Below are 10,188 nucleotides of genomic sequence, written 5' to 3'. Positions count from 1 at the left end.
AGAATTGAAAGAGAATTAGAGTAGTAAGAGAGCAAATCGTGAGAAAAAATAAAAAAGATGGGGGGTTATTTATAATTTTTAAACTCTAAAAATTACAATTTATCAATTATTAATTGTAGGGGGCTATTTTCTTAAGGGGCAGGCTGAAATGGCCAAAAATGCAAAAAATGGCCGTTGCCCAACGGTCATTTTTGAATTTGACCGTTGGCAACGGTAAAAAAAATTTAAAAAAAATTATCTAACGGTAACCGGGATGTAGCCCGGTAAAAACCCGGTAGTGGGTAACCGGACTAACCGGGTTCCGAGGCACCGCTTACCAAAAAAGGCCTGCCCCCATCCGATTCCACCCATAACCCTCCCCAACCCGTCCCACCCCTAGCGGACCGGGCTGATCCGCGCTGAACCGGGTCAAGTCGGGTGTCATTGGCTGGCCCGGCCCGTTTAACAGGTTTACTCCGCACGCACTATAATGTGTACAATATTGAAATTCATTCCTTGTCACATCATGCTACCGATGTCCGCCTATATAAACCCAATTCAGGCGCGAAAGGATAATTATCATTTCAAACCCACATACTGTTCTCTCTTCACTCTGCATACGCAGAAGCAAAGGAAAAGCGGGCGATCGAAACTCGAAGCTTTCGAAATCATTGGGAATCGAAATTGAAGTCGTCCTTTTCATTCGATCGTACACATTCACCAGGTTTCGCAGATTCGGATTGTTTTTGCTTTTACTTCGATTCCATCCGTACGTATCAAACTGTGAAATGTTTAAACGAGGAAATTTGGCAATTTATTATCCATTTTCGCAATATCTGAGCTGTGAATAACTTTAATTTTATAATTTGAGGAATTGGTGAAGAGATCAAGTCCTTTTACATGTGACGTTAATTTTAATGGTATCGATTTACTAATCCTCAAGTTTATGAGACATTTTTGCTGTCATTTATTTTCGATTCATCAATTTGAGTATATTTATGCTGCGATTTGAAACTTTAGGATAAAAGTAGGAGATGTATTCTAAGATGATAAATATACTTCAGGAGAGAGAGAGAGAGAGAGAGTGAGTCCAAGCTGTGTTACTATCTAGATTATCTTTAGAGAGTCAAATAATTTACTTACATGCGTTTGCACAAAAGGCTAATGCTCCTAGTATTTGTTTCACTGCTGTAGTGCATGTATACTGTATGCTTCAATATAAGTTAGAATGCAATTTATTTTCTCATAGCCTTGTTATTGTATTCGGACCAGTAGGTTTAATTTAGAATTTTTAAAGATCTCATTTATCATCTGTCTTTAAACTTATTCATTTTTTCTTTTGCATTCATGAGTTAATCATGTTATTTAACTTCAGGAATTCGTTAAAATTTGTCTGAATAGCAATGTCATTTAGAGTCTCCTTTGTAACTGGCAGGAAACTTAATCTCTGATCCTACAGAGGCAGATCTCCACTTGGCTAAGTGAACAGTGACTAGTGTGCTTTGGTTGGAGCCTTAAAACAGAACTTTGATATTAGCTCTGAGATTTGAAAAGAGATATAAGATACATATGGTTCTCTTTTTGTGTCATACTGCCTTCAAATAGCCTCTGGAATGTGTTGTTTTCTTGTTTGGTTAAATTTCATAGCATTTAATTGTCCTATGAATTGCAAATTCTCCAAGTAGTTACCAAAAAAGTTCGCTTCCAGATTTCGACATTCATATCAGATATTTTGTTACAGACAGAGGGAACTTAAAGTTTTGCATAAAATGAGTGTGCTTGTAGATTTACTCTCGCACTCCTTTTTATTCCACCTTTCTATTAGTGTTCTTCATGACGCCGTGTATGTTATGCCTTTGCAAAATAAATTTGTGCTTGGTCTGGTCAAGCCTTGCTAGGAAATGATGCTTTGATTCCATATACCATATTGCAGCTGTTTTCTGATGCAAAAATGTTGAAAGAACCATTTAAGTTTTATGACTTGATAGAAGTCTTATATCAAACTACTTATCACCTAAAAAAGTCTTATTTCAAACTATCAGAGTGCCGTGCAAGAGCTGTGGTTCTTTGCTTCTAGTTTTGTAGTTCTGTGATATGTTCTCTTCGAATAACTGCTCCTTCACCTACCTTCTTGAAGCCCTTTGAGATCCTGACGCTTTCTGTGCAGATGGCAGAATCTCAGAAGGGAGCAGCTTCGACTGTCAAATCAAAAGAGAAAGATTCATTACTTGGTACTTAACATTTCTTTTGGGTTCACACTAGAATCTAGATGTAAACCTATTTGTAGAATTAAACACTGAAAACTGCACTTCTTAAAGCTTAAAAATATCTGATTTCAGCATGAAATACCTATTAGAACAGATAGCTTCCTTGAACAGTATTGTCATGTAATACCAAGTCTGTTTAAAAAAAGTTACAAAAGACAATCTAGATGAGATTCACAATTCTCAGTTTTTTGTACTTGTATTCAAGAAACGTTCAGATATAAAGCTTTTTGAAAATGAAAATGTCAGGATCAACAGTATATGACGCCAGACTTTAAAATAGGAATGCTACATTGAAGTATGGCAGCTTAATGGATTGTAACGTGCAAAATGTCCAATAATATACATAGTGGGGGAACAAAGTAAATAGAGATACATTCTTCGTTGCAGATAATTCTCAATGAGTTTATGTTTATCTGTGCCTTTCTTTATACATCTCGAGTACTGCAGATATTGGAATTTTTAATCCACATGGATAATTACTATTTACGTTATGTTGTGACAGATCTGGATATTGGAGATGACTTTCTTAAGTCGTTGAAATCGATGTCTATGGGAAATGATGCAATGGATTTCGACTTTGGGCCTATATCCAAAAATAAGAAAAAGACATTCAACTTTGACAAAGAGTAACGTCTGCATAGCCTTGTGTTGTTATTTCTGATTATGTAATTAATTAATTTTGTTAAGCTACTGCATCAGAATACTCGCATTTATTATTTTCATTTATTTCGTCTATTACTTTTTTGTTGGTACTTGGATCTAAGGTTTCTGTCATTAACTTGCAAGTCTCTCTGTCTCTCTTTTACGGTATTACTCTCTGTAAAAATTTGCAGTATCTTTGTGACAAACAATTTTCGCGACTTGATTCTGGACAAGCTATAGAATGTTGAATAGAGAAGGAATGACACATTACCTAATTCTGGCATTGAACTTTCTTTAGGGATATGGATTTCAATCTTGATAGTGATTTTGGCAAGATATCATCCTTCAACATTGACATACCAGATCTTGATATCTCTTCCCCATGTAAAAAGGATCGAAAATCAAGGGAGACATCAAAAAAAGAATCCAAAGGTGCTGTCAACAAAAAGAAGGGAGATGACTTCAATTTTTCATTTGATTTTGAGTATGTACTACTTTTATGCTCCTTTTACTGTGCTCCATATTTGTCTAGCTTCAGTTCATCAAATATCAACATGACTCAATTGTTCCACTGTAACTAAGTGGAGTATCCCCAACTGTGTTTGGTCCAGGTTGGATAATTTCAGTTTTGGGTCAAGCCAGGAGAGTAGAGAAAAGGCGAAGAACAACCAAGAAAAGGATAGCTTCAGTTTTGGGTCAAGCGGGGAGACTGGAGAAAAGGCGAACAACCAAGAAAAGGAATGTTCTTCTAAGAAAAGTGGTAATGAAGGCTCTGGAAGTCATCTGAATGAAGACCTTGGTTCTTTAGAGGACAGGACAGCCCAGAAACACGGTGCATCAGAGGCTGGGATGAATTTGACTATTGATTCTCATATTGACATAGATAAAAATCATGACACCACAAAACATAGTTTACCTTCAAACCATACTATGGGCAATAACGACACTTCAAAGTTGCAATCAGTTAGCAGTGAAGTTGCACTGGAGAAAGCAAAAATTTCGTTGCAGAAAAAAATATCCACCAGCACTCAAGAAGCAGTTTGCCAAGTAGAGGGAACTTCTTTGATATCACGGAGTGAATCAAGAAGTGATACTTCTTCTGGTTTACAGCAACATGTTAATTCGGCTGCGGATGTTACTTTCTTTGGTGTAGGAACAGACGTAAACAAAAAAGTGCTTTTGGACTCAGACAAAAACTATGATAAGACAGTTTTAGAAAGTTCATCTTTGGAGGGTGTTGCAACATCAATGAACAATGCTAGTGAAAAGAGCATCCTTGAAAGCGATAAGCATGTTTTGGAGACCAATAAGGACAGGACTCAGACACATTCCAATAGTATGTACATTGCAAATGCTACAGAAGACAAAATGCAAGACGTGAAAGTCGGTAACGAGATTCAGAGCCCAACTTCTGAGCTTTCTGCATCCTCATTAAGCAAGTAGGTCAATATGGACCATCTCCCTTCTGTTCATTCAGCATTACTGTCCATGATGTCTAACTTGGAAACTGCAAAGCTTAGCTTTCGTAGAGAACAGTGTAAAATAAGTCTCTGTCCTGCATATTATGAAATTGTGGTGCACTTGCTTTTTCTGAAATTGTCGCAGTGGAATAGTAGCTGAAGATTTGACAGCAGAGAAAAGAAGAGACACTGGTGTCATCAGGTCAAAGTTTTTTATGCCATCAATTAAACCTGCAGCTCAGATGCAGAAGACAACATCATTGACTGAGACAAAACTTTCTGAATTTGGTAACAAGAGAGTTGGCTCCATAACACAGAGTCCTTCAGATGAAATAATGTAAGCCAATGGTGTAAACTAGAAATTTTTTTTAGACAGTTTATATGATACTATTTAATACAGATCTCAAGATAACAAAGATGATGAAACTGGGAGCAAAGCTGGTTTCCCCACAGACTCTGGATTACTGCCAATGATTAACCCTCTTCAGACAGGAAGTCAGGAGAGCCACCAAGTTTTAGGCATTACTATGTAAGTTTTAGTAACTTACATTTGTATCATGCTTAAATTTTCAAGCTTCCGTTTACTTTACCTGATTGTAATTTCATGGTAAATGCAAGAATTCTAACATTTGTTGTTGATAACCCAAATACTTTAGGAAGGACTCCCAGTTGGATGGTGAGGAAAACATAAGAGCGTTGATTGGTTCTTTGAGGCCAAATGAACAAAAACCAAAACTAGGAAAATCTGTTCCTGAGAAAAGCAAAGCAAGCAGTAAAGATCTTTTTACTTTCAGGTCTCGCCATCTCGCCCATCAGATTGATGTTTCCAACAGATTATGCCATTGAATTCACCATGTAAAATGCTTGAGATGTATAGAAAACTTTTCTTAGCATGCATGGACTACTTTAGCTGATCTTGTTTCTTGGTTTCTTTTGCAGTATCGTTTCTGTTTGGATGCCCGCACCTAAAAGAATTTCACATATTTATCTGATTTACTTGTTTGAACTTTTTCTCTTAAACTAGTCATGTTTGTTGTATATGGAGATCAGTTCACCCAAAACTATTAGTTATATAAGATATTGTTTGGCATTCTAAGTAGATTAAGAAATCATCTTATATGTTATGAATGATAATGCCATATTTCTAAGCCATAGACACAACGCTCTGATATTGTGCTTAAATCCAGTTAAGTGCCTCTCTTGATGAATGAAAATAGAAATATTTTCTAACCAAAAAAAAAATCGTTGGCATGTTTTCCTTCAGTTCCCGGATAAGTCCTCCTAGCAAAAGTCAACAGACAACTACGTCCACCCCATGCAGCATTGCTGTAACAAGAAACATAACTCCTATTCCAACTGCAAAGAATACTCTCAACGAAGGAGACAAAACACTGCCTATTAAAGCTGCCAGGAGGACTCTAGACACATCCAGCCTGAAAATTTCAGCGTACCATACTGATTTTCTTTCTGCTACCTGTCAAATTCTTCAAATATGGAGATCTCATTTTTCTGAAATCTTTCAATCAATCACATGCTCCTAATGCAGAAAACTTGGTTCAAAGCCCGAGACATCTCGGACAGTGTTGCAAAAAAATATGAAATCCTCAAAAAATGTGGACCAGCATGGTGGTTTTAAAGCTATTTTACAAGCCAAAGACAATAATTGTACAGAGAGGCTGAAGCAAATGCCTGCTAACTTGTCCATCAAGAGGAAAGTACCAGAGGTCTGTTTTCCTTTTCTCCACCGCTTTCCGTTGCAAAAGAATACCTTTTCTGCATAGTCACATAACAAGTATAGGACATCTTTGTCACTTGTGATAGCACCTAATGCAGACGAATTTGGATTTGACGATCCTACTTCCGTCAAAGCGTCTTTCGCACTCACCCAGTGAAAGCAGGTTCTTCTGTAAAATTAGATAATGCACATCTTTTCTTCATCAATGCTGAACTTAGGTGTGATTACTCCTCAAAATTCTACAGGGGCTCCTCTGAAGGTACTGAAAGGATATGGCACAAACAGGTGATTGATAGAAAAGGAATAGAAATAGATGTTTGATATAGTTTCCGAAGTGTCTCCCATACATAGGAACGTAGAAGCATGTCAACCTTTTAAAGTTCTCCATCATTCTTCATTGATAGGTTAATGATCATGAGCATTCTGGAAATGGTAATAAGACCAGTGATTATGAAAATTGCCAAATCTCTTCACGTGATGTTCCTATGGAGATGAACATCAAAGAGTTAGGACGCCCTTTTGCGATAGAAGATGATGACAACATAAAGAAGGCTGAGGCTCTTTCAAAGGATCTCGATGATGTAAGGAGTGCTTCCTCGCTATTTTTGGTTCTTCCTTGTTTTCTGCTTGCTGGTGTAGTATCTTTTCAGATATTATGAGAACTCATGAAGTAAATCACTGCTATAAATTGTGGAAAAGGTAAATGCTTGTTCAGCCAGTACATTTCTACTCTAAACAAGTAACCAGACAACATACACTTCATATTTTAAGTTTCTCTGAGATTTAGAATTGCATGAGATATACCACCTTCCCATTTTATATTGGCTACACGAACAATGAAAAAAATTCTGCATTCTCTCTCAACTTGTTTTCTGTTGGTAACTTAGACATGTCCTCTTTGGTCCTAGAAATTGTTACAGTAGTTCCTTTTAGGTTTATGTAATTGGATCTGAATTTTCTTAACATCCTTTTCATTGTATCAATCTTAGCTAGAGTTCCACTTTAGTGAAACCTTCAGTATGCTCGAAAGCAGGTTTGCTCTTTTTAACTGCACCTCGGAATTTCAAGAGGCATCCATGAGTTTGACAAAGAAAAAATGGACACGAGAATAAGAAGCCAGTTTAGATGGTTATTCTGATTTTGTTGGTGGAAGTTTTATATGTCTCTTATATAAGCGGAATTGAAATGGGGTCCCCAAAGCCAATTGGTGGATGCATTAATTAGTGTCCTAGACCACCCTCTATTAATGCTTTCAAGCCGATAATTGAAAATTCAAAGGTTACGTGGTGCAATAATTCTATATGCTTCAACTTAGCTCCTTTTTCTCCGAGCAAGCAACAATTTGTTCTTTGTTGAGGCCTAGACGAGGCAGGTGAGAAAGTGTCATGCCTGATCATAGTTTATTATGTTTCCAGATGTGCAGCATGCTCAGGAAAAAACAGGAGGAGGCAAAAGAACTATTAGTTCGTGCTGTTGTGAACAACAATAAGCTGCTACTGCTTAACCATCCCATTTATGAAGAGAAGATATCCTTATTACTGAACTACTGTCGCACCCTTTCCTTTTCACAATTTTCAATTCTTTAGTCTAAAAATGGTCATGTATGCCTTCACCACCTAGAACATACACAGGGTTCAGAAATTCGCTGCTGAGTTGATGATGAGGTACCAACTAGCAATATCACACTAAGACAACATAGAGGTATTTTTTTCCTCTCTGTGTGTGCATGCTGCAGAAAGACTTGAGTAGTTAAATACGTATAACTACTAACGCCATGTAGTTTCAGGCAGAGCTTGCTGCTGACTGTTCTAATGCAATCACAAAGAATCTCTTTTCATTGCATTCCTCCGGGTGAAGAAGCATTGAGTTCACAAGTGCAAAAGATGACTTTGGTGCTAATAACAAACTAAAGTGATGTTTGAGCTAGTTTACTCTTGTAGGCAGATCTCTGACTGAAGGAGAAGTCGAACTTTTACTAGATTTCAAGTATCTCATTAAACGTCTGCATCTTAGAATCTGTCCTTGTACAGATATTGGCAGTTTGCTTATACTAAGATCACCTGAAGATATTGAACATCTTAGTATGCTTTTTGCACTATCATTTTGTGCTTCTTTACAGATTCTCCCCCTTTGGAAACCTTACAAAGCAGCACTAAATGAGATAATAGATTTCTGTGGCTATTGTGAATACATATGTTATTCATATCCAAATATGGGTAGTCAGCCCACGATCTGAATAAATTCATAACCGTATGAGCTGAAAGTTGAGTAAACACAAGGAACAGGTTAAACTATTGGGGAAGGAGATAACTGTGTTTTCTGGGCATAAATCTTTATGAAATTTTAAAAGTGAAATGAAAGCAAACTCTAGAATCTTTGTCAAACTATCAATTAAGTATAAATTGCTGTAATTTTATCTTTAGGGAACCATCTACTCACATCGTGGAGCTCTTGATGGGACATTTCATTACAGAAAATAAGAGGTAATAGGTGCTACAGAATAAGGCAGGACATTGGATCATGCCTAACCAAATCTTGTTGCAGGAGAAAGAGGTTTCCCTTTGCAAAGATGAAGGAAACAAGAGTAGAGAAGATTGAAAGAGGTTTCCCCTTTTCAGAGATGAAGGAAACCAGAGTGGAGAAGATTAAAGAAAACAACAACTATAAGTCTTAGCTTTATACTCCTCAGGCTATATTGCAATATAAGTGATGGAACTAAAAGTTGTATAGAAGTAAAACAAATACTCTGAAAACTTATTTACCTAATTGAAGACCTAAAATTAGGGATACCAGGCTTGTCATATTGAGCAATTTACAAGCATGAGAGTGAAGTTGCATGAAGTTATCAAAATCCCGTGAAAACATGTTAACTGCATATATATGTCTCCAGATAATCAGCCATTGAGTTGCCTCCCTGCAGATATGTTGAATCTGCACCATGATATGCCTAATGAGTCCCGATATTTGTTCAGTCAAATTCATCAATGGGTATGGAGGTACTCATTTCCTATTGAAGAGTTTTCGTTTTGCATCCTATCAGTGTCAATAATAATTTTGTCCACACCATTGTGCAGCATTATAAATGAACGAATCCTTTGGAAAGTTGGTTTAAAGCTAGCAAAGTAATCTTGTTGAAGCACGTATCAAGTAAATATTTATTGCTATTTCTGATAATGAACCAGTATTCACATAATCCAGGGTTGTCGTTAGAAGCTCCATCAATATTGCATATGCATTTAGAAAATATCTAACTAAAAAGGAGTATTTAAAGTAGAAGTTGAAAGAATAGTCTATGAGGTCTCAACCATGTAACTGCAGTGTAATATGATGAGTGAATGACGGTAAATAATTTTCAAAATCTTATTATTGTTACAAGTCATCTATGCTAATTGAAGAAGGCTACTGTCTGCTCAGATAGTAATTTTGGCTGCATTTAAGTATTGGCATGTCAATCTTGAATTTGCACACTTCATCGCAGTTGGACTTCGCAATTTTCTGGACATGAAATTGTAAAGAAACTAGTCTCTTAAATTTTGACAGAAAGATTATTAGAATACATAATTTGGATAATGTTGTACAAAAATGTTAAAACTTTGTTCTGATCCACAACTTTATTGCTGATGCTGAGATGCTGTTTGCATGTCAGTTCCTATTGGCTTTTGCATTTATAAAAGCTCTTCTCTTAATTTTGCTTGGCTCACTGTATGAGTTTCATGTTTATCAGAATGAGCCGTTCAGCCAATGAGTTTGCATCTCCATCAGCATCTATTCAAATTAGATGAATTCCATGCTGTAAATTCACTATTTTTATCAAAGTCATCCTCCACCATCTGTCCATGTCATTTCCTAGATGTGGTCCTAAGTAAATCCTTATGCATTAGCTAAAAAAGCAAACTTAAAAACCTTTTAACATAGTAGGCTGACACAAAGAGGGTTGACTTTTGTCTTACGTATCTCTTGGGAAAAATTAACTTAAATTCATAAATGGACTGTGCAGACCTCATCCCTAAACATTACTGCAAATTAGGACGTTAAAAGAATATTTTTCAAGTAAAGACAAAAAGATTATGCTTCTTGAATCAGTTTCCTCTTATTAAAGCTTTAC

General features: G+C 36.5%; 1 protein-coding gene across 5 annotated transcripts; it reads left to right on the top strand.

Moving 5' to 3' along the window:
* Positions 1-500: 500 nt before the first annotated feature.
* LOC104118734 (uncharacterized protein At4g18490) lies at positions 501-8,184 on the top strand. Of its 5 annotated transcripts, none has more exons than XM_070195487.1 (16): positions 501-703; positions 2,147-2,210; positions 2,749-2,872; positions 3,187-3,372; positions 3,500-4,327; positions 4,494-4,685; positions 4,749-4,877; positions 5,005-5,142; positions 5,613-5,795; positions 5,895-6,072; positions 6,182-6,246; positions 6,329-6,368; positions 6,488-6,664; positions 7,499-7,612; positions 7,710-7,784; positions 7,870-8,184. In XM_070195487.1, exons 2-15 carry the CDS (start codon positions 2,147-2,149, stop codon positions 7,770-7,772), a joined length of 2,481 nt encoding a protein of 826 aa, XP_070051588.1. In that variant the 5' UTR covers positions 501-703; the 3' UTR covers positions 7,773-7,784; positions 7,870-8,184. The 5 variants fall into 5 exon arrangements, with proteins under 5 accessions (XP_070051588.1, XP_070051590.1, XP_070051589.1 ...); XM_070195489.1 differs by having other exon boundaries at positions 7,864-8,184; XM_070195488.1 differs by having other exon boundaries at positions 501-748.
* The last annotated feature ends 2,004 nt before the right edge of the window (positions 8,185-10,188 follow it).

Source organism: Nicotiana tomentosiformis, chromosome 2 (assembly GCF_000390325.3).
Source record: "Nicotiana tomentosiformis chromosome 2, ASM39032v3, whole genome shotgun sequence".
In the NCBI taxonomy this organism is placed as follows: Eukaryota; Viridiplantae; Streptophyta; class Magnoliopsida; order Solanales; family Solanaceae; genus Nicotiana; species Nicotiana tomentosiformis.
The sequence above is the reverse complement of the archived record's forward strand: the minus strand, read 5'-3'. Positions and strand labels throughout refer to the sequence as shown.